Genomic DNA, 27,074 nt, shown 5'->3' with positions numbered 1-27,074 from the left:
AAGTACCAATAAAGGAAGAAAAGCAGAGTTTATGGATAAATCAGCAACTCCCAGCACACTCAGAGATGTCCCCTAAGAGGTTTGTAGTGCCTTCTCCAATGCACATCTTCAAAGCTGCTGCCTGTGCCAGGAGGGCAGCAGAGGACAGTGATGTGCACACACCTATGGGCTTGGCCAAGGGAACACTTAAACATGGGAGTTAGTCTGCCTCTACTCAGCTAAGCACTTCAGCTGATACTTAAAGTGCTCCAGGAAATTACAATATAAAAATATCTGCAACTGCTACTTAATTCAAAAGCAATATAATTAATTTATATAGAGTCATGCACGTATAAAATGTAAAGATGAAAACCCACCATATTCTGGGACCTGGCCTGTTCCACGTTTCAACAACAGTCGCACTCTCCTGCCACCAGACTTGATTAGCTCTATTGCTCTGGCATGTGTCATGTCCCTTGTGCTTTCTCCATTGATTTCAATTATTTGATCTCCTACCTGTCAGGTAAGAAGAATATTGAGTCAGACAGAATTGCAGTAAAATGAGCGTTTGAGAAAGAGACATATTCAATGGATCACAGGTTACTTGAATGACAGACAGACACATCAAGGTAAATTTGTTCCTGTCTATCTGAGGAGTATTACTGGCAGATCAAATAACCTCCAAAGTAGATTCTGAATATGGTGTATCAAATGCTGCTTGTCTTCTGCTGAAATCAGTGTAATGCCTTTGTAAGTTGCCTCACATCTTCTACATGTAATAGGCTTTGTTGAATTGCTTGATATGGTAGAATCACTGGAACATTATCCGTGCTACACCGGAACACGCAGAATTGTGTGAGCCTGAGAAGAACTTTGTTGCACTTGCTGTTTTCATAGAGAAAAGAGGTTCAAAGCACAAATATAAACTTCCATCATTTGAATTTCCAAATCTTGGTAGTAAAGTTTCACACTAAATTAAGAGTAGTTATGAAGCACACTATTAAACAAAGGTTACTGCTATGACACAGGACAGGCAGGTTTGCTGGAGCTCAAAAAGAATGCTTTGAACTATTTAACCACAGGAGCTTTTTGCTGGGAGTAAGCACAGCCTGTGGCTGAGCTGTCTAGTTAGAGCAGCTGACTCCAGGGTTCTGATTAAGGATTTCTGCCACTCATCTCCTGGCCAGATTTCCAGTTAGAGTTGGCTTCATTATTATTTTTCTGCCTCTTTCTACAGCAGTAAAATGTGGCACTGATATCTGCATCTCCCATCCACTCCAATTTCCCCGGCTTTGCCTCCAGCCTGCATGTTTTGCTTTTGGCTGATTTTCCATGCTGGAAGCCTTGTCCTTCAGCAGGGGACTGGCTGCTTTCTGCTGTGCCTGGTCAGGGCAGCAGAGAGCACCTTTAGGAGCAGCAGCTGCACAGTCTGTTGTGAATCCACTTGGTGAGAGACTTCAACAGCACAGGGAGGTGACATGTGAGCCTCATGTTAGCACCACCATAGCCTTTGCAGTTTGTGCTTTGCAGAAGCCTCCCAGCCTCACTGGAAGGGTGATCCCAGTGAAAGGCAGAAGGAGGGATGATCTCCTGGTGCTGGTAGAGGTGCAGGTCTGGATGATGGGCAGCCAGGAGTGGGGCATGAGTGGGGTCAGCACACTTATTTATTGGTGCCAGAGGAGCACATCTGTTCAGCAGGATCATACCTGCCTCGGTGAGCACCTAATGCTTCCTGACAGTGTGTTTTCACTACCCTCAAACAACAATGCCTACACATCCTAGAGAGGGGTTTAAGGAGCTTATACAGACTTCAAGGTGATGGGCACTTCCTTTTCCTCTTACAAGACTGTAAACTATCTCTTAGCTGGCCTCGGACATTGAAATGTCTTCTACTTTGTATGTTTTCTTTGCTACAATTGTACTTCTGTCAGCCAAAAGTGTAATCCTTAAGAGGTTTTCCTTTTTTCCTGAGTTTGAAATACAGTATTTACCAAATAAATGTGCACAATATGAAATGTCAACATGACTCCTAGCATCAAAGAAAACTCAAAAGGATGTCAAGAAGTTGTCTAGTCCTTACTTTTGCTCAGAAACAGAAAGAGTGCTAGTAGAAGTACTATGGGCAGTGTTTCTCAATAGGAATTCAAAATTTGTTAATAGGAGCTGCAGCCAATTTAGGAACTCTCTCAGGATCCTGTATGCAATCTATGCTGGTACTTTGCTGAACTAAAAAGCCATTGATCCAAACAAAACCTATTAGCCTTACACTTTGTAAATGCTGCAGAATGAACACTGGGGAAAAAATCAGAATTATTTTGTTCAGGATTTTTTTTTGCAGTGGAAATTTCTTCCTCAGCATATTTTCTCTCTTAAAAAGAATGCATTTGGTTGTATCATGCAGTAAACAATTGAAAACATTTCTAAGGACCTTCAGGCCACACTGACACACAACACAGGGGCTCTCTGGATCATGGTGAGATCTCCCCCAGGTCTGGCCATACAGGGCTCTCTGCAGCCCCCTGACTTTGGGAGAATGCAGTTGATGCACACAATCAGAGAAAAAGAGAAAACCTGTGTTACTACTCTTGTAACACAGACAGAAGATGGATTTGTAGCATCCCCACAAGGATACTAGTCAGGCCAAATACAGATGAAATTGAATGAGTGGGAAAACCTGTTTCTAAATGCCATGAAACAATTAAACCCCATAGAAATCCTGTAAAAGTAAAGTCAGATTTTCAGAAGGCTTGAGGACAACTCTTTTTTTGTGCTACATTGCCTGGGTAGACCATATTTTGCAGGTGTTTAAAATGTTCTTGTTAGCATGTTTTGAGAGAAGTGCCAGATTAGATCAAACGAAAGAGGTGCTTTTAACATTCCTTGATGAATAGCTTTTAAAATGAGTACTGAAAGCTGTGTAGAGAACATACAGTTCTTCAAATAAAATCCTCTGCACTCCAGAGCAGCAAGACAGAAAGATTTTAATACAGTTTAATATGTAAAAAGGTTAAGTTAATGTCACATTTTTCCTTTGATGTTTGCCTTTCTTCTATTTCATTGGTCACTATGCAGGAACTATCTTGTATTAATGTAACCTTTTCTGTATTTCTGTGAATTAGAAATCTTTTTTTCTCTGTAGGCAGAAGGTAGCTGATTTGATATTTCCTTTCATTATAAAATATTGTAGTTGATTTGATACTTCCTTTTTGTATAAAATATTATGTGCAAATAACTTGGGAAAGCTTAAAAAAAAGGTGAGCATCTTGGTTATAGGACTGAAGGAGGGGAGAGAAACAAGTTTGCAAAAATTAGGTGCTCTGAAATCTACATCAGAAGGGTGAGACCAGAGGTATAATGAATAGTTGCAGGAGCAGTGGGTTAATTGTGCTCCTTGCTTTTGTGTCTTGCGCTGACTGAGGTACAGCTGAATTATATTGCCTTTGCAGCTCAGCTGGATTGTATCACCCTTGCAGCACAAGCCCAGCTCTGATTAGATGAGGAAAACAAGGAAAAGTTGCAAACACTCCTACCCTGAGGAAAGCTTCAATTAGACTTTACACTCATATCTGGAAATTCATACAAAAGAGCAAACCTTGGCTAAGGAGTGGTTCTCCATGTGTCAGTAAGGTACAATTCTTGTTTTTTTTCTGCAGTTAGACCTTTATTACTTCTCCTTCCTTTCCCTTGAGGGTATAGATTTTCTTATGGCTGATATGGGAGGAAACCCTGCTGAATGTTTTCTCTTTGTCCAGGCATTCAAATGTGCTTTCTCCCTCAACTTTTCTATTGTGGAACCAATTTTTGGATTTGTGGAGCTATTTCTGTTTTTCGAAATCCAGTGATTTTTTAAGAGGATCTTAGATATACCCACATATTGAAGATGCACCAAGATGAGGCCAGAGGTAATAAAATCAGTGTCTGTTATATAGGATCCTAATTTCTCTTTCTAAGATCAAAAGTTGATTCCTGCAGTTTATACCTCATGGCATTTCTCTATACTCATCTTCTGGATCCTTCCATGTCTGTTCACAGTCTCCAAATTGGAGATATTATGAAGGTGGGGGGTAGGCAGAAGACATGAAAATGATAATATGCTTGCCACACTTACTGATAATGTTCCCAGCACAAATCCTTTGCCTTTTTGTAACATGTCAGATTTGCAACTCATGGTCAGTTTGGGTTCTGAGATTATCCTCTGCAGTTATCTCCTATTTTACATTGTGCATCTGATTTCTCTGCCCTAAACTGAGCACAATGCATCTTGATGAATTTTACCAGATTGACTGCTTTAGTACATTTTTTTAAAAATTGTCTATATCTCGAAGTCTTTTTAAACTCCCTATGAATAGTAACATACTGGTGTGTTAGCAAATTTTATTTTATTATTCATCAGTGGGTCTCCAATTATTAATGAAATATTGAACTGAGTTGGTTTCATCCCAGATGCCTCAGAACCACATTTGTAATTACTATGAAGGAGCAAACCATTCAGAGCAGCCTTTGAGAGGAATTATTGTCAGTAACCACTTTAAAAGAGATTCCACCTAGAGCCTTTTTTCTCATCCTTTTTATGTGAATTTCATAGAAGGTAGTGTTGAAAGGTGAAAAGAAGATTGTACATTCTCCTCCTCCTTTTTCCACATAGAAATAAGAATGAAAATAAGACATAAGAAAGGAAAATTAGACAGGTGTGACAAGATTTGCTTTCCACAACTCAGATGTTGGAGAACTTTCTCAACTTTTTGATAACTTGTCACAGATTATTTCTGAGCATGAAAGTTAAAGGAAGTTTTCATTATTTGATGTTAAAAGCAGGGTATATGTTCTGCTTGCTCTATTCTACTTCTAACTTTCTTGTTCTCCATGAATTCTTGGATGTAATTACTAATAGTCTCTAAATTTATTTCCCTTAGTCAGTGAGCACAGATGAACATCAGCATGTTCTGCAAATTTGAATCTAAATACGCTTTTAGCAGTTTTCTCCTTATTCTGATTTATAGTAATTTCTCCTTCTTTATGTTTCCTCTGAACTTCTCAGTGGAGACTGATACAAAGAAAACACTGAGTATTTAAGCTGTCTTCACATTCTCAGCAGGCAGTGGACCTCTTTTTTTTCAGTTCTTCATGTTTCTTATATTATCTTTCCTTGTTACTTTTTTACTTTCTTTGCAGACTGTTTGGATATAATTCTGACACATTTAATCTTCCCTCTTCATCTAGTGGGTCACCAACCAACCTAGGTGTTGCAGAATCAAGCTTTGAGTGTCTAATTATTTTAGTGGGTATGACCCTATGGCATTATTTCCTTTTGTGGAAAGTCACATATTTCAATATCAGACAGTTATTTTTAATAGGCATTTTACCAACCAGCCTTCTGTGGGCATATGCAGCTTTTCATATGAAACATCAGAATATTTTAAAAGCTAAACTTCAGTGTAGCAACATTATTGTTTTGCATGGCATTCAGGTCCCTGGTCATGTTACACTTTTTGATTTAATTTCTCTTAAAAAGTTATCAGAAAAAGCAATTCCCTGAAACTGGAGAGTTAGCCAGCCCTATGATAATACCTTCAGCTCCCATGCCATTCATGTACAGTGTTTGCATGACACCCTGAGAGGACACACGCATCCTAAATACCAAGATTTAGACACTCAAGCAGCAGGGAAAGCATCTGAGAGCACAGTCTTTGAGATGTAATATTTTAGCCTCAAAAAGCCACAGGCTGCTTTCACAGTCTCTAACAAATATAAATAATAAACTTTATTTTGAAGGTGTCCCAGCACGGGATCTGTGCGCAGAGCTGCAATGAGCCCTTGGCAAGGCTGGCAGCTGTTTGGGGACCAGTCATGGGAAACAGATGGATGGACCCTTTCCCAGTCCCAACAGGCAAATCCTGCATTGTGGGATAGTCCCCAGACTGGCAGCAGCTCTGGTTTGCAACCTTCCTGGCAGTCTTCAGCAAAGACTACAAAGCAGTAGTGATTTACCCCTATGTCCTCCAGATGTTCTCACCAGCTTAAGGTTGAAGAGTGTTGGCAAGACAGCATGGGAAGCTTGCCTGGCTGCAGACTGAGCTGTATTTATCCTGAAGAAACATAGTCTTTGCAGATATGAATCTGGAAATTTTATATATATTGATTTTGCATTGTGTTTCTTTCTTCCTAAAGAATATGACCACTGATGAATTTCCATGCTGTTTGGGATAAAAGCCTTGCCAAACCCACTGGTTCTCCTCCTGACTCTATGCCACTTGGTAAGCAGAATGCTCCTCTATTATATTCTTAAAATGGGCAAGTGTAAAATAAACACTGAATGCTTCACCCCCTTAATGTTTTGAAATTTGAATATTAATGATTTAAATGTAATTATGAAAGTAGTTGGTGTGTATGGAAAATGTTTCTTTAAAAAATCTGTTTCAGTTCAAGTTAATTCAGGCAGTCCATCCATGTGTAAGAACAACTGAGCTATAAAATTGGGCAGCCTGTTTTCTGGCAATAATGAGAAGATAATATTCCTAAGGAATGTTTAAGTGACATCACTATTGATAGGTTAATTAGAAAGAAAATTGTAAAGCTTCTCCAAATCATTAGAATAAAGTGCCTCTAGTACATGTGAGTTTATCTGCAGAGCCTTTGTTCAGGTCATATTTTATAGCAATTATTACTGGTCATGTTAAAAAAAGCTGACCATACATACAAACAGAGTTTCAGAAACAGGGTGAACCAGAAGGGAAACACATATAGCTTCAATGCAGTAAAGAGGCTTTTCCTTGCTTGAGTGTGCTTTTAAACCATGGATGAGAGCCTTGTGTATGTTTGCCTCTGTTGGTGCATAAGGAACAGTCTCTAAGCAGGTGTATAGTTCCCAGTTGCATGAAATTAAATTAACTGTATACGGACATTTTCATTCTATGTTAAATCTAATGATAAAAGCAGCCTCAAATGATTTGTGTGGAGGGCATTGCTATCTGTCATTTTATTAATGCATTTTATAATTAAACCTCAGGAAAGAGACTAATTACACTTAATTACTTTTATATGGGCATTCTATTTTTATAACTGAAACACTTTGCACATGTTATTTGTTGCTGTTGTTATTGTCAATCAGTCCAAAAGGCTGAAAAATTGTCTGTACTTGGAGAACAAATGACAACTCCAGAGTATCTATTTTGGTGAATTTCCAAGCACTGTGAAGCCCTAGCATCATTGCCTGGAGTTAGGCACAGGCTGGATATCTGCTGTGCAAATTTCCTCACAGCAGAGAATCTGTACTGCCTGGAAATCCCAGGTGTAAAATGTACCCTGAGCAAAGCTGTGGGGTTTTGGTAATTTTGGACTCCCTCCAGTGAATTTTAGGTATGTGAGCTTGGATGTCTCAGCAGGAGACATGGCATTTCTCTTTGGAAGAATTAAAATAACACATCCCATGCTACTTTTGAACCAACCACCCATAAAGGTTTAGAGTGATAAAGTCTTTTTTTTCTGTGACCAACCAGCTATTTAAGCAGCAGCTGCCACTTGTTACCCCTGGAAATGCCAGGTGTTTTGTTCCCACACAGAGACGCTCTTGACTCCTGTCCAAAAAAGGGGAAAAGAGGGGCCACAGGACATGGGGCAGAGCAAGAGAAGACCTTCACATGCCTCAGCTGGAGCTGTAGCTTTTTTCTCTTCATGTTTTCACCTTTTCCTGAGAGAGAGAAACTAGTGCTATTTGAGAAACAGAGCCTGGAAAGAGGAAAATGTACATGCCTGAGCATCTGCAGAGAATGGGGAGCACAAGAGGGAGAAATGGAGTTGCAGTGGTGGGTGCTGACAAGACAGCAAAGTGGACTTCTGGTGCTACAGTAGACTTGATGCCTTTCACAGCACTGTTGCAAAATAATCCTTGTATATGTAAAATAAAGCTGTCAAAGATAAAAGGAAAATGCATTGTCCTACTGGATTTAATTGATACACTCTTACTTTTTAAAAAGAGAGATGGGATTACTCAGTGTAGTAATCAGTGTAGTACTCAGTGTGGTACTCAGTGTAGTATATTAATAACATATTTCACCATTACAATCAGGGATGGGAACTAATAGAGACTATGAAAAAAGGAAGAAGATAAGTTTCTGGTGTCTTCTTGATGGTCTCAGGCAGTTCCCATTAGGCAAAAGCAAAGCAAATTCAGGATCTGACAGGCTGATTTTATAGATCCTACATTGAAAACTGGGCATGGAGTTTGCTTCATGCAAAGTTGCATCCAAGCAGCAAAAGACAAAAGAACATGAATTCTGACAAGACAAAGATAATACCACAAAAAGATTTTGATGAGGAAAAATGCTGAAATGTAAAATCTAAGGAGATATTTTCAAGCATACCAGAGGCATGGAGTCTGGCAGTTCTCAAAAGATAGTTTGGGCACAAGGTAGAAAAGACTGCAGAAAACAGATTAATTCTTTGCATCAATGTTCACTGAAGATGAGGGCAGCAAAACTCCTGCAGAGGGTCTGCTCACTGCAGGGCTGAGTGAGGAACTGACTCCTACAGCAGGGTCAGTGGCAAAGATTTTATAACAGACTGATGAAACAGATACTGAGAAACCACCAGAAGTAGATGACTTTTATCCTCAGTTCTAAAGGAATTTGGATATGAAGCTGCTCAAGCAGGAGCTACATAGGATATAATCTACTGCTTAAATCAGTAAATTGCTGAATTTCAAAGGAATGGGAAGTGGCAAGTGTGACACCAGTCTTTAAGAACGGTTTTGGAAAGTAACCAAGCGAGTCTCATGTTCAATTGAGCAGATGGAAGGAAGCAATAAGGATGGTGAGGCTTAGCTGGCACATGGATAATGATGATATAGTGGAAAAGGGTCAGTGTGGCTATTGTAGAGGGAAGCCATTCCTCACAGATCTATTGCAGGTTGCTGGAGCTCTCAGTGACTATATAGATAAATGTGATCTGGTTAGTATACTGACATTTTCAGAAAGCTTTTAATAGTAAAGTCTTCAATAGAGGCTCTGCTGTGGGATGAAAAAGAATAGGCTCTTCTAGGCAGGAGATTAAATTCTAGGAAAAAATGTTTTAAATAAGTGGTCAATTTTCACAATCAAAAGACTTTACCACAGTGATTATTCTGTTCATCATACTTGTAAATGGTGTGGGGAAGAGGTGATAGGATTTGCAGGCAACACATTACCACACAGTATTGTCAAATCTAAACTTAAAAGCTCTAAAAACAGATGGCACAATGCTGTGTGCTAAAGCAGCATGTGAAATCCAGTAGTGCTGAGTGCTAAGTACCAAGTATAGTACATGTGGAAAACTACCTGCACCATCACTCCAAGTCAGCCCTCACCCCTGAAGAGACAGATCCCACAGTCCTTGTGCTTAGCTCACTGAAAATGTCAGCACAGGCAAAAATCCAAAGAGAATACTAATTGTTAGGGGAAGAGTGAAGAAAAAAGGAATGTGTCCCTTCCCTGTGTCATTTAGGAGCACCAATATACTGAAAACTGTGGATTGTTCTGGTGCTTCCATCTCCAAATGAATGTGATAGATTGAGAAATGGTTTGGAGGAAGCCAATGAGGCTGGTAAAGGGCAAAGAACAGCCTCCTTTTGATGCAAGATGAAATGGATTGGTAAAGTTCAGTGGGAAAAAGGTGGATATGATATAGGTCAATTGAATAAAGAATGATATGGAGACTGATGAAGTAAGGTTATTATACTGTAACTACAAAAAAAAAAAAAGGAAGTTTTTTTCCCAAACAATGCAGACATTGAGACTTGGAATCCATTGACATAGTGTATCTGGAATGTCAAAAGTATGAATACATTCAAATAAATGGTTACAAAATAGTCCTAACACTGAGCTCTAACACAGAAAAATCTATAAACTTCTGATTGCCAGGGGACTGGATTTTATACCCAGTGAGAATAATTTCATACTCATCCTACATTCCTTTTCTAAGCATCCTTTACTTGTCCTTGGAATGAGGACACTAGACTGGTGGGCCATAGGAATGGGTCTCATATCTTTATGCTTTTACCTACAGAGGTGACCTCTCCCAGTTTCCACATTTTGTGGCTTGGGAAAACACAGAAGAAAAGTCGATGCTATGTTCCTCCTGTTGCTGGACAAAGAGTTTCAATTAACAGAGCAGCATCACGTGGTGTGCTCTTTTTTCCCTAACACTCTTGATTCTTAATTTTTATGTTAGGGTTAATTAATTTTTTAGACCTGAAAACCTTCCTAAATGTTTCATAAACCCCAGATTTAAATACGATGCCAAGTAAGTATTTTAGTCTTAAAATTTAATACTAAACTATTTTTATCAAGATTATTAACTTGGGTTTTTTTTCACAGCTGGCTTGAAAGATTTTGCTACTAGGCACAGAGTTACAAGGATACTTTGAATGTGCCAAACAGAACACATTTTTGCTAGAAGGATGTTAATTAAGTGTGTGAGAGGAATATTCCTTCTCCTTACCTTTCTGCAAACAAATTATAAAAAACACACACAGATTTTTTGAGAAATGCTGAATAATAGTTCACCTACAGTTAATTTGGTCTTGATTTATTAAGCTTTTATACTGTCAAAATATATTCAGGATCCCCGAGGGCCTCCCTTTGCATTTCTTTGTTGTGCAGACAGTAGAATGTTGATCAGCTTTATGTCTGCATGTCAATATATTCTTCCTTGGGTTCTGCCAATTACACTAACCCGGCATTGAGCTCCTCTTGCCACAGGCTGGCATCCAGCTCATATGCTTGAGTATCCCAGCTGAATTCTCTGAGTTCAGATCAATCACACCTAGCCTCACTACAAGTGAGGTTGGACAGTGATGTATGTAGTGGGGAATTGGAGTGTGAATTAGATTACCCCAAAGGGACATGCAATTCAGTGGGAAAGCATAGCTAACATCTTCCTGTACTGTTCAGATGGATCACAAATCACAGAATAAACGGATGGGACTCAGAATATCTTTTTCTTTCATTGTAATGACAGTGTTGACATTCACTGAATGCTTATTATGAAGGTAAGATTTATATTACTGCATAAAGTAAGCCAGGTATGCTGCAGGTTTTAAGAATAAGTGCTACTTATGTGGAAAAGATGGGCTACTTAACTGGCATGAATCACTCTGTGGGCATTTGTCTTTCAGACGTGTGCACAAGACCTTTGTCAAGCTGCTGCTGGTAGAGCACTGTATGTTCCTGGAGTGTACTTCTGCCCCTGATGTGTGGGATTATTCCAAATATTAATGATTTTTCAGTGGGGTTTCTGACAGGCTTCTCAAGCCCTCACTCGTGTCAAGGGTTCAGCAGCTGAATCCCTACTGTGCCCAGCACACCATGTGGAGAAGACCTTTCTGGCTCTTATCCCTGCTCCTCCTACCTTTGTGTTTGCTCTGACAAGAGTAAACTTTCAAGAAGCTTTCCAACAGAGATATCCACTTTTCTCCCATATTTCGAACATAAGACTTCACTGCCTCTTAGGACCTGGACAACCTGGAGATTTTCACAAGTCACTCAGCAGAATGTCAGTCTTGTGCTTTCTTTCCAATCCAAAATAGGATTCCAAAGTTTGCTACAGCAGAAATGAAAGATTAAGCTGGTAAATCCTTTGCTCATTTTTGGATTCTGGGATTGCCCTAAAAGTTCATAAAAACTCATGACTGATCAAGCTATTGCATTCTTCCCATTTCCTTCCTGCAGCTTTCTTGACTGGATAAAGAAATGTCTGTATCTGTCACCTACTCTCTCTACTGTGTGACAGCTGTTTCCTATTTTTAATGCTTTTTTCTCTAATCACCATCAAGCTCGGCTGAGCTACTTCTTGCTAACTGTACTTACTGATTGCAACCGTAGGTGTTTTCCACTGCAGGCTGTAGAAAATTATCCTTTAATGTGGGGCTAATCACTCATGGAGCATCCCAAATAGATGCTCTGTTCTTCATTATCAAGAAATCTTGGAGAGGCTCTACATAAGTGAGGAGTCAGTGCAGATTGTGGGGTCTGCATGGCAAAGTGCTCTCAGGGATTTCCATTTACAGTAGAGTAAGAAATTGTTCATTCTTCCTTTTGAGCTTTGATTTGATGGTCACTGACAGGAAACAGTCATGTTGATGATCATATTTATATTTTTTCATATTTACCTATTTTCCATATTCCTTTAGCAACAGGGCTACAAACGGCTGAGATAACCCTGCAAACACATTGTTCTGGAGGGAGTGAAGAAAACAACAATAATGCATGGAGACCAGAATCACAAAGATTAGAAGGTTCTTGAGTGTGAAACTACAGGAACTGCATGTGGTTTCTGGTACAAAACTTGGTTTTGCAATGGGAATGTCATAAAATGGGATGTGGCAGCCCAGCGATTTCTGTTGCATTTTGTCATCTCTGAAATGCAAGAAAACAGCAACTAAAAATAATAATTAAAAAAAAGAGGATATTTTGCACATGTTAATATGGACTTAAAAGAAGTATCTGTGGAAGCTGGATTATGTTCAAGCTTCAGAAAGGGAATGATTCCTTATTTGGTGGAAACAGACGACTGATCTTTCAAGAACCTAGAAATTGAGGACTGCAAAAAAGGGATACCATGATAAAGTGTCTAAATGAGCACCAAGCTAAATGAGTGCAGCACCAAACAATAAAGAAAGGTAAAATGGAAAAAAATAACTTGACGAAAACAAGAGGGAGTCTTTTCTTTTGCGCGGTATAAAAGACTTTCCAAACACTGTAGGGACAGAATTAGCTCATCTCTGACTATCTGTCCACTGAACCCAGAACAGCTCAAGTGATTTCTGGGTGCCCTGACCTGAGATATTTTGGAATGTTATGCTCCAGGGAGACAAGCTTTTGTTCCCCGGTTGAATTCCACAGCTGTGCAGCATTTACAGAGCCCAGATGCCTGCACACTACCTATTCCTCTGAGAAGCTTGAAAAGTCTTAATGGTAACAAATTTATTCTGTGAGACATAGCAGCAGCCAACTACTACATGCCACCCTACTCCTTAAAAGGCAAGACTCCAGGCTTTTCAAAGGGGCCTTAAAATTATGTGTCCTATGGCTCGAGAGGGTTTTAATATCAGATTATGAGTTTCATAGTCACTCTGTCCTTCTTTTGCAAATACAATTTAGGATGCATACAAAGAGGAAAATGTCAGTTTTGAATGTTGCTGAATGCTCATACATGGGTTTTGACAGCAGTTTTAAATGTAATACTTATGTCCTTCATGATTTGAAACTTTAGTTCTGTCTCCTTCCAAATAAAAGACAGAGTCCCTCCTTCTGCCTGCCATTTTTGACCCCTGGCTCTTGAATATCCAATTCTCCCCTTTTGCTAGGGATAATTCTTGGTGTGGGTGGTGGGGCTGAAGGTTTCTGAATAACCACAAATAAGGTTGGTGTGAACTTTACTATTATGGGAAATGATGAAATACACCAACTGTGCTGGTTTGCAGAATCCATGAACCTGACCACAGCATAGGTTGTTTACTGTTGTGAGCTTCACTGCACTGGTCAATTAGCAAGATACAACAGCCAAGCAATGCCACACAGACACTTATGCAAGAACACAGAAGCTCATAATAGACACTGTAGGAGCCTCCTGTCCACCGTGCCTGTTTTTATCTCCAACTGTGTACAACTGAAACAAAAAGAGGGATGCAAACTACAGAAAAGTAACAAACAGGAAAAAAATTGAAGAGTCAAAAGCAGGACTGCAAAGCATGAAAGATATGGAATTCTGCTGTGCCTGGATTTCAGATGTCTGTCCTGAAAAAATATAAGAAAAATCTACAATAAAATGAGAAAAATAATGTACTATAAGGAGATACGAGGAAGCTTGAGACAGGGCTAAATGGTGCATGAGGACTGAGAAAAATGACTTGACAAGACAATGAAACTAAAGATGTCAGAGATGAGATGTATGGCTTTTGTGGAAGATGTGAAAAAAGGATGTAACTCACAGTGACAAAATGACACAGATGTACACTGCCTATAAAAAAGCACATTTCATCCTCATTCTTCAAGAATTTCACATTATTCTGTACCTTTGCAGCCCTCAGCCACAGGCTCTTTCTTTGACACTGGCTTCAATAAACGTGCTGGCTGCTGGAGATATCATTCAGGGCAATAAGAGATCTGTTGATGATATCTCATGTCTGCAAACACTACGACCATGCTTAACAATTCTCCTGAGAGCAGTAAGGAACTTATCCCTTCCTTCTAAGACAGGGAGGGATAGAGATCTGCAAGCAGAGCTCTGCCCATCATTGTCATCTCCATGAGGCAAGAATAACATATAAGTTAGCATGAACCTTATCTAAATAGACCTGTAAAATTGTTGTCAGTAGTGTCTGAATCTTCCAAGGCTGTGGGGACTGTGCTCCACATTGTCTGTGTTATGTCCCTTGTCTCTGGTGACAGATTCAACTCAATATGACTGTCACTGACAGTGTGTGTGTCATGCTCTTGCCCTGCTCTGAGACTGGGCCTTGCAGCTTTATTCTTAATATTGCCATCACCACACCAACTAGTTTCAGTGTTTTTCCCTGATGTTAGGATTGCTTGAGAAATAGAATCCTGATGTGCTCAGACCTCTGCCAGTCTGGGAAAGATATCAAAGGCCCTAATAATTCTCCAAATGTTTTTCGTGGTTATTTTAATACATCCTTGTCTTATGGAGCACAGCCATAGACAGGTTTTTCAGAATTCACCATTGTAGCTTGCTCTTTGCTCAGCTATCAGAATTAAGTCAGTATTTACATATATTTGATATATTTTACATAGCTATATAAAAATACTCTCAGTATTTAATTCCAGTGTAGTGATAATGTTCTCCTTTACAGTGGTCTTTGTGAGGAGCTGCCATGTATGTTATCCATAAATTGCAGTAAAATCTTGCCACAGTTAATTGTGGTGTATGACCTGACATATGATTTTATATGCAGCTGCACGTATGGCTGTGGGTCTCCAACACTGCTTGAGAATAGTTTAATAACCATGTAGGCAGAGGATGCATGTGAAGAATCAGTTTCCTGTGGACCTCTGCGTCCTTCAATGGGCATTTCTCTCCCATGTCTAGTGACAGATGAATCCAAGTTAAACTAAGATATATGCTTGGGCTTTCTGCAGAGTCTATGGGCACAAATAAAATCTCAGTGCATGTGAAGGTGCCATGATTAAGTGTAACAAGACCATGAAAGTTTTAAAACTGTTTTTAAATCACGATTCCTACAAACAATATTGAATAAAATTAATAAACAAATTTAGCAAACACTACAAAGACAACTTGTTTAAATTAGCAAAATAACATAGATGAGGTCTTGGGTTCCATAGTTATCTAATATGTTTTCATATTAGATTATTTCATATCATTTCACAAGAGTTTTCACTTTTGTGATTAGAGATGCAAATGTTAGTTATGCTATTATTTTCTAAGAAACATCAAACTTTGTCTAAGAAACTTTTAAGTTGCTTAGATAAGAGTGAAAATAATAATGAGAAAAATTTACAACATAGCAGAAGTTATTATCAACAAGAATTAATATATTTATCCTGTGAGGAAACTACACAAATCTACTACATGTATCAACTAATTTCTTGAACTCTTACAGAACGAGTTTATTTTATAAGAGGGATTTGGCATAAGTTCTTTAAAACCTGATCAGAGGGGGAAAAAATGCTTTCTCTTTGACCCCATCACCAAACATACCTGTAAATGTTGAAAAAAAAGTCACAATGCATTTTACTCACCCTCATCCTTCCATTTCTTATTGCTGGTCCATCTTCTGCTAACCTCAACACATACAAATCCATTTTGTACTCCCTTCCTCCTCGGATACTAAACCCAAATCCTTTGGCTCCTTTCTCCAAATCAACAGTGAAATAATCAAAATCCTGTACAGACAAATACAAAATGGAAGACAGTTAACTACATGAACATTGTGGTATGCATTCAAGAAAAATGTAAAATACATCTCTTCAAAAACATTTTGATCCACTTCATATAAGCTCTGTAGAGGGGTCTGGGTGGGAAATTACTGTGTAGCTTCTGATCCATTGTCAGCCAAGAGTGCAAGATCCACGGGAGGAGGAGAAAACAAAGAGCAAGCTTGGGTTGTGTAGTCTAGTGATTAGAGAATTAAACTGGAGATGCTGACAGCCAGTCCAAGCATGTCTCTAGATGCTAAGGAGCACTTATAAGGTATTCACAGGGGGATAGGGATTTGCTATTTAGACACGGAAATGCACAGTATTTTCACAGGTCTCTCTGCATCCCATTGAAGAATTTCAGTATTTTCCTTGATAAGGTTTATGTGTCTGGCTTTGCAAATATGGACACACAAACCATCTATACATGGTTCCAGCACAGAGTGTTCAGAAGTTTACATTCTCTTGTTTTCCCTGCCTTTATGTAAGGAGAAAGGAGGGTTTTTTTCAAAGTCTGAACTTTGAGCTAAATCTTCCACCTTCAAAACTGTCAGTAAATATCTGTCATCAGAGGAGTCTTGTCCAAGGTACCACAACTCTTCATCTTACCCATCATCTCTTTGAATTTGGCAGATCATGCCTGATGTCAAAGAAACTAGTTGCATGAGCTAGTTTCTATTCATCCAGACTATTGCCAACAGAAATGTAATTTTATCAGTTAGGATTTGCATTTATTTATTTATTTATTCTGCTTAGATAAAATCTTAATTTTCAAGAATATTGTAGAAATGCAGTCTGACCTAAGTACACCCACCGTTTGATGACTGAGTTATGTCCCTAGGAGTGAAAAAATTCCTCTGCTGATGCAAAGGCTTTTTATGTCAGAACTTCTATTTCAACTCTCCAGTACCTTAAAAATGGCATTTATTTAACATCACAGTCACACAATTATAAATGTAGCGTCAATTTACAGATCACACAGTTACACATTAATATTAATGGTTTGGAAGTAATCCTCTCTACAGAGAAATATAACTCAGAGTAAAACCAATTAATGTGTCTTTTCCTTGTATGATGTCATCTTCCTTCCCACCACCCATGACCTGTCCCTGCAGACCCTGACGCCCTCCGGGTGGGAATGCTCTGAGAGTTTGTACCTGGGGCTGCCTGTACTCGGACAGAGGGTACTGCCTGGTGTCGGGGGAGTGCTGCCTGTAATCCATCAGGGGTGGCTGCCGGTAGTCCAGCGGGGGTGGCTGCTGGTAATCCATCACCGGGGGGTGCCGGTAGTCCAGCGGGGGCTGCCGGTAGTCCGTGGAGGACTGCCTGTAGTCTGTAAACGGAGGTTGCCGGATGTCAGGCTTCACATCCTGCCTGGCTTTTACTTCTGACCTGTAACTGAGGAAGGCACAACGACTTAGTTTCAGAGAGTAGCAAACCATTAAGAATATGCACTGCATGCACTACTGAGGAGTGAAAGCGAGCTGCCTCACTGCAAAATTGCATGAAACAAATTTCCACAGAGAAGCAAAACTCTCAAGGGTAAATAGTCGAGGCATCCAAAACCAGTGAGTGTTTTTGAAACATGGACATAAGAAATTTTCCCTCAGGTCACACTATGCAATTTTCCAGCTTGTATCAGTGAGACCAGGATTAAACTCGAAGGGACAGGAACAGGAAAAGCACCTTGATTCTCTTTTACCTTGCCTAATTGGAAGATGAAACTGCATGTCAAAACACCCACTATACTCACCACAAAATAATTCACTGAGTTTATAAGGTGCTTTTTTTCCAGAATTAATATTGCTGCAGAATAAATGGCATATCTGTGCAGTTTATATCCCCTTTCGTTGACATAGAATATTATTATTATTGTGAGCTTTTTAAGGTTAAAAACCATCAAATATTATTATTATTGTGAGCTTCTTAAGGTCAAAAAAGGATAAATTCTTTGTCCTAGCTGTTATCTTTTCAATGAAAGGTGTTCTTTGATTTAACATCTGTTAATATAGTGTGCATTATTTTTGTTACACCCTCCCTACAATGCTATCTGGCTAAAAGCTATGTTGGTTAAGTCATGTCAGTAGTTATGCAGAGAAATAACACAAAGGGAAAAGAAAATAAATTTGGTTATGTGGAAATAATAACAAGTAAAATATTGCTTTAGCTTCTAAGTGGTTACAGGGAGATGGGTCCTAAAATTTGAAAGAAAATGTGACTTTATACAGGAAATAGACATTTCAAACTCTGCTTTAATAATGGACTGGAAGTTTTCAGTCAACCAAGTGACCATATATGTACATGGACACATACAGAGACATATATAGATTGTGAAATGGATTTTGAAATGTACTTATAGATTAAAAAAATTACACTCTGTAAAAATTACAGCATTGTTTTTGATTATGCTAATTTACATATAAAAATGTAATCTGAATCTAAATGTTTCAAAATGTCTGATATGTTTAAAATCTTCATTATTTTATTAATATAGTTACAGTGACATTATGGCAAATCTTCCTACACAATAGTTTTAATAATCTCACTGTCTAGCCAGACACAAAAATATCAGAACTATTTCCCTTTGATTTTTCTCAGAAGATTAAAATAGACTGCTGCCATGTGTTTTTTTAAAACCTGTACATGGCATCTATAATAAGAGCTGCATGCATACATGCAATCCTCTTACTTTCTTTACTCAGTATCATGATTCTGTAAAAAGAAGACAGAGAACAAACAGGCTTACTGTGATACTGAGCCTTATTAGTATTGGAAGTAAAAAGCCAGTTAATATTCCTAAGAGTTTTAAATATCTTATTTTGGTAAAGAAACAATGTATGTGACTATACAAATAAGCTGTAATCTAGCTTTAGAAATCTAGTGAAAAATAATAGTACATGAACTAGCAATAGTTGACCTTTTTCTGAAATAAGAGTCATCTTTAGGCAGATTCCCAGTATATGGCCACAGCTGCATATCAGAAGATGATGTTTTTATTCACAGATGGGGGCACAGTAATTTTTGCTGAATATGTCAATGGTGACATGAGCAATTATAGCTCACACTTTTTAGTAAAATTATTACAGAATTTCTTTCTGGAACTTTAATTAATATCATTTACTGATCCCATCTGAAAACTCCCAATTTAACAGATATTTAATAGTGACTTCCAACAGCACAGAGCAACTTTTGTGAAAACTTTGCATTGAATTTTGTCAGAAACATATGTCTTCTAGGAAGCGATCACTTTTGGAAAAAGTACTCAATGAACTATAAGGCAAAGTAATTTTCCTAGCATGACTAATTGAAAGAAAATAATTTGGGCAAGTGAAAGTACATCTGTTAAGCAAGGAGAATTAGAGGGTATAGTGTCTAAATCATAACTGAACTCAAGTATTTTCAGAAGAGAAAAGTTACAGTCCTGTAACCAGCATAATTTGGGGAAGAGGGTCTTGATGATATGTGCTGGTTACTGAAGATTAGCATAAAGACAGTCAGCATAATCAGCCTTGTTTTACATGCTAAAAAATAATCCAAAGACTAAATGGTGCTGATTGGAGGTCACAGACTGTTGCATCATCTTCCAGCCTGAGTGTGCTTTTAACACAAACAGCTTTTAATACAGCTGGTCACAAAATTTCTGTCCCCCGACCATTTAATTTCCATTACAGACAAACTTGCTAATGTATATGCATAAATTACCCATGAGAAATTGGCTTGTAAATGATACATCAGAGATAAAACCCACCACAAAAATATCTTCCTGACTCCAGACTAATATACAGAGGGGAAAAAAACCACCAGTAAGAAAAAGAGAAACCTGTTCTCGTGTCCCTGTGGCTGGAGGGGCTGTGGAGGAGGAGGCTGGGCCACGGGGCTGTGCTGGGCGACGGGGCTCTGCTGCGCCAGGGGACTCTGCTGGGCCATGGGGCTGTGCTGCTGGGCCATGGGGCTCTGCTTCTCCGAGCTGGGGGCTGAGGCTGGGCTGTTCAGCTCTGCAGAAAGGGGAGATGGAGATTAAAGACCTGTCACAGTGCAGCATTTAATAAAGGGCAAAGGTAGACAATAATAATTTTTGGTCACACGCTACCTCTGTAAATTTATGCTTTGTCACTTTTACTCTCTCAGGTTATAATTAGATTTTAAGGCATTTGAACCTAATGGTCTCCTTTTGATAGTCTGTGGGATCTGAAATCTTAGTCACTTCTATAATTCTGGTTGACACTGTCATTATTTAAAACACAATTGAACAGGGGAAATTGCTTCCGTGTTTCACATATTCTTTTAAAGCATAGAAATACTGATCACAGAATGAAAGAATGATAGAATCATAGAATAGATTGTGTTGGAAAGGACACATAAAGATCATCTAGTTCAACCTCCCTGCAATGAACAGGGACATCTCCAACAAAACCAAGTTGTTCAGAGCCCTGTCCAACCTGGCCTTGAATTTTGACAGGAATGCCAGGATGGGACATCTACCACCTCCCTGGGCAACCTGTTCCAGTGTTTCATCACCCTCATCATAAAAAAACCACTCCTTTTTATATCTGTCTGAATCTACCCTTTTTTAGTTCAAAGATGTAAGACCCCTTGTCCTATCACAACAGGCCCTGCTAAAATGTCTGTCCCCATATTTCTCATAAGCCCCCTTTAAGTACTGCAAGGCCACAAAAAGGTCTCCCTGAAGCCTTTTCTTCCCCAGGCTGAACAATACCAACTCTCTCAGCCTCTTCTCATAGGAGAGATGCTCCAGCCCTCAGATCATCTTCATGACCCTCCTTTGGACTGGCTCCTATGGGTCCAGAGGACCCCACAGCTGCATGCAGAACTCCAGGTGAGGTGTCACGAGAGCAGAGTAGACAGGCAGAATCACTTCCCTCAACCTGCTCATCCATCGAACAGTCCCCCCATCAAATTCATCTCTTTCCAATTTAGAGAGAAGGATGTTATGGGATACCATGTCAAAGGCCTTGCAGAAGCCCAGATACATGAGATCCATAGCTCCTCCCTTGTCCATTGCTGTCCACTGATGTAGTTACTCCATTGTAAAAGGCCACTAGGTTGGTCAGGCAGGACTTACCCTTGGTGAAGCTGTGCTGGCTGTTCTGAATCATCTCCCTGTCCTCCATGTGTCTTAGCACAGCTACTAGACATTTGAAATGCTTTCCACTTAGAAAAAAGTTTTCATTTTGAAAGAATGAACATTTTACTGCATTCACCACTGTTTTGGATGATAGACCTGTCACAAAAGCTAAAACACTGATGTCCTTATGTTAGCTCCTGCTTGTCTTTGAGCTCATCAAGAGTTTCCTGCCTTTTTAAATTTTTGGGGACTGTGAACAGTAAAACAGTAATCCCAATCTTAATAAATTGTAACTAACAATTTAAACTGATGTTTTATTCACTGTATTGTGTCAAATGACCATGGTTTCACATAGGAACACTGCAGAAAAACAGAATCCTTCTTTCCAAAAGACACAAAATTGAAAAAAGACAGAGAGATTGGCACAAGAAATATGGTTTCGTTGCTTTGTTACTAATAAAGGATGCCAATCTTCATTCAGGCTTCTTGCTGGACTTGGGGGAAGACATATCTGGCACTGAGCTCTTATCAAATATATTTCTTCCAACACACTGTCACAGTCCTGTTGTTCATCATTTACCTATTAGGAAGCATAAATGAGAGAGACTCTGCCCACAGGAGGACAGAGCACTGCAGAAGTTCCTGAATTACCAACAGCAAAGGCAAATATTGTATTTTTTTTTAATTCCTGCTTGCAACAGAAGGAGTGAGACCAGTGTGGCATGGGCAAAACCACCAAAATGAATACATATATGGCTTAACTACCCTAACAGCAATAACTACACATGATACAGATCGTGCCTAATTTTACATTTGAATCTAGTTTTAATTTTTAGCTGTTTTATTTTAAATTTTTAACGTGAATTTTTCCGTATTCCCTATATTTTCCCTATAGGCTGCACATTCCTAATGGCTCTCTACTTACCTTATTTATGCTCACAATTATTATAAAAATTTTGGCTACTTTCTTAAAAGTATTTTCAATTTAGGATTAATTGTCAAAAAAAGCTTGTACACTTGCACTTAAAACACTCCTCATGCAGGTAGAAGCAATACTTGTCTGTGTAATTACTATGCTTAAGGTTGTAATTGCCCATTTTGCATCTGTGAGTCTCTTGTATTGCAAGTTTCAGAGAGCAAGATTGGAAATGTTGTCCCTCATTTATACATTACTCTCATAACTATGGATGAACCAGTCAGATCATGAGCTGCTTCTAAAACTGCTTTGCATTTATATGGTATTTTTCACCTGAAAGTATATTACAGAGGTATTAGATTTTCCCCCAATTTTTATAAGCTGGGAAGCTAATATCAGAAGGCAAATGAGGTGTCCAGTGTCAGTCGCACAGGGAAGCTGTGCCTTGGGCACAGATCATTTCTCACCACTAGCACCTGAGAACATCTTGTAGTGATACAACTCAGCTGCACTTCTGCTTTCTTTCTAATTTAATGTATCCATCTCTAACACAGAACTATTAATGATGTTATTTAACCCAGAGAGACTTAAATAAACTTCATGGAACGTATGAAGTATCACACTTGTTTTAGATGCTTGCAAAGCTGACCTCCAGTAATTACACAGATGCTAAGTGATGTGAATTCTCAATTTGCATATGTCTGTGTTTTCTCCTTCACTGAATTCGTTTAACAAAGTAGATGAGTTCCCTCTGTTGGAGTCTGTGACCAGTGTCAGACTATTTCCCTGTCCCGTTGCTGGATGCAGCAGTAGAAGATGAAGGTCATCTAACTGGGCCATGGATCATTAAGTAATTCCATTAATTTCTGTGTGTAATTCCCAGCTCTACAGTTATCTGTTGCTGAGATATAAAGACACAGTCTCATTAATGTGGTACAATGCATGCAGTAGTGTAGCACATTGTTAAAATAAAAAAAGCCCAGAAATCAACCTCAAACCCCATGGAGCCAACATTTAAAGATCTTCATTGATTAGATGTGGAGTAATGACCAGAATAATGAGTCTATCCCCTTATCCTCACCTCACAAATGAGATAATTTAGGGTTCAGTTCTTTTCTGCCTTGTGCATTTACAGTGATGTATCACTATATGATAGTGATGGAGGAAACTGCCAAATCTGAACTTTTCCTTCACATCACTTTTTGTCACACGTAGCTGGTAGCTGAACATGCCTGGTGACAGCCATTGCAGTCTCTTGTGAATCACTTTGTCAAACTTTGGCTTGGCTTAGAGCAAGATATAAGGGAATGAACTCAAAACTTAGCTCTCCCATAGAGTGCTTTTCCATGTAGAAGACAGTTCTTGCAAAAGACATCATAACCCTCTTTCTCTCTCTTTCAGGTTTCTCCAGGTTTGCTTTAAATACCCTTTTCATAACTTGGAACCTTTTCAAGAATTCAGATCCCATCCGAGCTAGCTCTAAGCTCGTAATTCTGGTGTGCTGCACGTTACAGCTGAGGAAGGAGAACAAAAGATGCTCTTTCAAGTGGTGACATAATTTAAGCTAATTGGAGGCTACTTAAAATTTTCTTCCTGTTTTTAAGGGCCATTGACTTACCCTCCTGAGGAATGATGCGAAGAGTTACACTGAGACCTGCATCTTTAATTAGCTTCACAATATCTGCATGAGGCATGTTAATAATAGACTGGCCATTCACAGCTAAGATCCGGTCTCCAACCTTAAGTTTTGCACAGCGATCCGCAGGACTTCCATCAATTATCCGCCCTATTTTATGGGGTACAGCTAGACAAGAAACAATAGACACAGTTAACACATGCTGACACAAGTGGAGATGTTCCCAAGTGAAAGAAAATGAGTTCATTTGGAAGCAAGTTCTATATGAATTGAAAAACAGCTTGTGTAAAAACATATAAGAACATAAATTCTTATGCAATATCATTTGCATTAACACAGTACTGTGTTTTTTCACTAAAAATTCAGAATCCAGATGCATATATATACATGGCATAAACATATGAAGTTCAAAATAAGTTTATAATTCAGCTATTTTGCAAACCTTCCATGAGACAACCTAATAAGCAGATCAGGAAAAAAAAAAGGCATTAAAACAAGGAAATGGGACACATTTGCACAATAAGCAGTAGTCATAAATTGTCTCCCACCTCCCGGTTTACAGAATTTCTTTATTTGTATGTTGCAATGGAGGCACAGAAAACATTATTTAATTTATATACCAAAAAAAGTGACTAAAAATGCCCAGTGTTCATGAAATTGTTCTCCTCCATTCAAATATGTTTATTGATAAATAGAAATAATACTGAAGATTTATTGAGATGTGCAGCTTTCTAATTAGATACAAATAATAAATTAATAGAATTGAATTGACAATTAACTGAGTACGTAGACATGTAGTACATCAAAACACCTCAGCCCCCTTCTAAAAACATTACAGAACAACCTTTGTTTGTGGTTTCTTGCCTTTCTGTTTACTGCATCCATGCTCTTGTTCTGTCTTTTCCCTCATTTTTCATTGAATTTTCTAAATATGATTCTTGATTTTTTGCCCAGTGTGTCTACCCCACCATCCTCTGGTTTTTAACTAAATGCATATGCTATAGCTGACTCTTTTCTCTAGGCTCCCCAAAGAACATGCTATTTTTCTTTCTCCCAACTACTCATAAATATGCTTTTCACAATTAAATTTGACTATATTGTCTATTAATATCCTAATGGTGTTTGACTATTCCTCCACAGTCCCACACAGTCTTGGAAAACAGCACAAAGCAACTCAGCCCCACTTCCCACCTTTAAATTGTTTTTTTAAAAAGTTTTGTTTTTTCAAAAAGAACACAACTTTAATATTTTATTATCTACGGAGAACTTGGAAAAAATGAAAGAAAATATTGTTCAAATGCTTTTTGGGAAATATCTAGGCTACCAATGCTCATATAAACCACAGCTCTAACAGGAGGTGCACTCAGAATACATCGCTGCAGAATAAATTTCTCAGCATCCTGGTAAACATTTATTGAAGGTTTTGGTGACTAACACAGATTGCACATTCTGATATAAAGTCACAATACACATACCTCAAAGTGACTTTTGTTTCTAGTATGGATGTAAGTGTTACATACAGTGCTAAAAATTAATTTTCTGAGAACTGAAAATATAAGTGACTACCCTGAAGGGCAAGCCATAATCAAACTGCATGCTTCTTTACCACTATAATTCAGGGAAAAATATAAATTAAAACATGGTTTTAGTAATACAGACAAAATTAGTGTGCTTCAGAAATGTCTCAGTGCTTAGGAAATAAGCACCTAATTTATGTCACAATGTCTAAACATTTCTATGTTTTAAAATATACTAAATATGTATAGCCCCACTTTCTACAAAAATTTTTATTTTGCCCTTAATGCAGACGTATAACTGCCATGCATACATATAAGTGAGCAAACAAGTAAAAGAGTAACTTGACTCTCAAACAGTTTATGTCCACATAGTCTTTTTCATCAAATCAGGTCTTAAAGCATCACCAAGAATCATTTAAACTAATACTAAAACATGCCTGTTTCTGGTATATGTAATAAAATATTGGTCTGAAATTGTCATATCTGTACTAGATATAAGTGGAGACCTGAAAATTAAGACTGTCTTATGTGAAAAAGTAAGAAATTTAGTCGTAAGAAAGAAGGGGAAATAAGGCAGAGGTGCCACAGCTAAAATTTCCATGCTTGCCATTTCTAACCCTAAAGATGTTTTTGCTAGCCTAAATATTTAAGTAGAGACATAATTTCAGTAGTAAGGGGCGTGGGAGGGAGGGGGATGGGAGGTCCAATTAATCTGCCTGAAAAATTTTTTGTTGGACTTCTTGTACCTGACAAGTGAATAGAGCAGATGTCTGCATGTTTGAGATGTCTGCTGAAATCAAAGCTGGAGGTGGGAGAACCACGAGAGCCTAATTCTGATCCAAATCCCAAGAAAAGGGAAGGGAGAGAGAAAGAGGAGGAACTTGGTGTGCTTTTCTTCTTCCCTTTAAGCCTAATGGCTTTCACCTTCCTGACAGAGGTACCTACTCTGAATGTTTTGGTATCCCTGAGCTCCCTTTATTCTGTCGTCATACGAAAGGATCAACAGTAGGTGACCCTTAGAACAAAGCCTGTGTCTGCCAAAGCACCTTTTCCACTGTGCTTTGGTATTTAAGGGTTTAATGCTCCTCTTCTCAGGTTGGATTGGTGCCATGTGTTGCCATACGATCTTGCTGCAAAATAGGGTGTGGGAAGATTTTGCAGCAGGAATCTGAATCTCTGCTGGATTCAAGGTTACACTGTTATACTCTGTAGAGTTTTATGGGCAAAGCTAGTAACTTACTAACAGAGCTCACAGCCATTCAGCAGAAACTTGTTGATGCACATTTCTAGATAATATGAGGAAAAGTTTATCTCCTGGCTCCTTCCCTTGCAGTAATATTATCCTGAGGAGTTTCTGTACTTTGCTTCTCTTCCCAGTGGAACTCTACCTGAGAGCTCTCCTAAGCCACAATATCCTGGCTGCCATGGTACGAACTGCTTCTTTAGGAAGGGAGAATTTATTTAAGGCTTTATTTTCAAGCATGAGTGCTTCTAAGGGATGCAGATTATCTGATTGCAGGTGTTCACAAAAAAATCAAGCATGTTAAAATATATTAGAAATCTTTCGATTTTTAGAGAGCCTTTGGTGGTGAAATACTTACTTTGAAGGGATAAGAAGGAGTTACTCTCATAGGGGATTAATTAGGTAAAAACTAAGGAACAAAGGTAGAAATGAACTGTGAATTGCTATAGTGGAAAATTTTTATTGTTCAGAATGGTCACATCTAAAACAAGTAAGACTGTAAACTGTCAGTAGGGAGTGGGCTGAGTGAAGTGGCAGACAAGATCTCATGAAAAGAAACACAAGATGATGCACGTAAGGAAAAAATAACTGCCTCAGATTAAGCAGAGATGAGCCCTAAATTAATTATTATCACTCAAGAGACCTTGGAATGAGAGCCTGCTTCTCTAAAAACATAAACTCATTAAAACAGTCAATATGACACTAGGAGTTAGAAAAAGAATAACAAATGAAACAAACCTAAAGTCTGAGTATTCCTGATAGTTTCAG

At 38.6% G+C, this 27,074-nt stretch overlaps 1 protein-coding gene across 13 annotated transcripts in view; it reads right to left on the bottom strand.

Annotated features, from left to right (window-relative positions):
• MAGI2 (membrane associated guanylate kinase, WW and PDZ domain containing 2) overlaps positions 1 to 27,074 on the bottom strand; it is a 699,878-nt gene that overhangs the window by 22,482 nt on the left and 650,322 nt on the right. For all 13 annotated transcript variants that reach the window (XM_085039895.1, XM_085039928.1, XM_085039912.1 and 10 more), the window contains 5 exons: positions 23,529 to 23,714; positions 19,729 to 19,903; positions 17,066 to 17,306; positions 15,732 to 15,875; positions 357 to 495 (listed from right to left, as the gene is read on the bottom strand). In XM_085039895.1, the coding sequence (XP_084896021.1) occupies positions 357 to 495; positions 15,732 to 15,875; positions 17,066 to 17,306; positions 19,729 to 19,903; positions 23,529 to 23,714 (885 nt within the window). The remainder of the gene's footprint in view (positions 1 to 356; positions 496 to 15,731; positions 15,876 to 17,065; positions 17,307 to 19,728; positions 19,904 to 23,528; positions 23,715 to 27,074) is intronic.

Source organism: Lichenostomus cassidix, chromosome 1Aa (assembly GCF_008360975.1).
Source record: "Lichenostomus cassidix isolate B80296 chromosome 1Aa, HeHo_3.0, whole genome shotgun sequence".
NCBI lineage: Eukaryota > Metazoa > Chordata > Aves > Passeriformes > Meliphagidae > Lichenostomus > Lichenostomus cassidix.
This window is presented reverse-complemented; position numbering and strand designations above follow the sequence as displayed.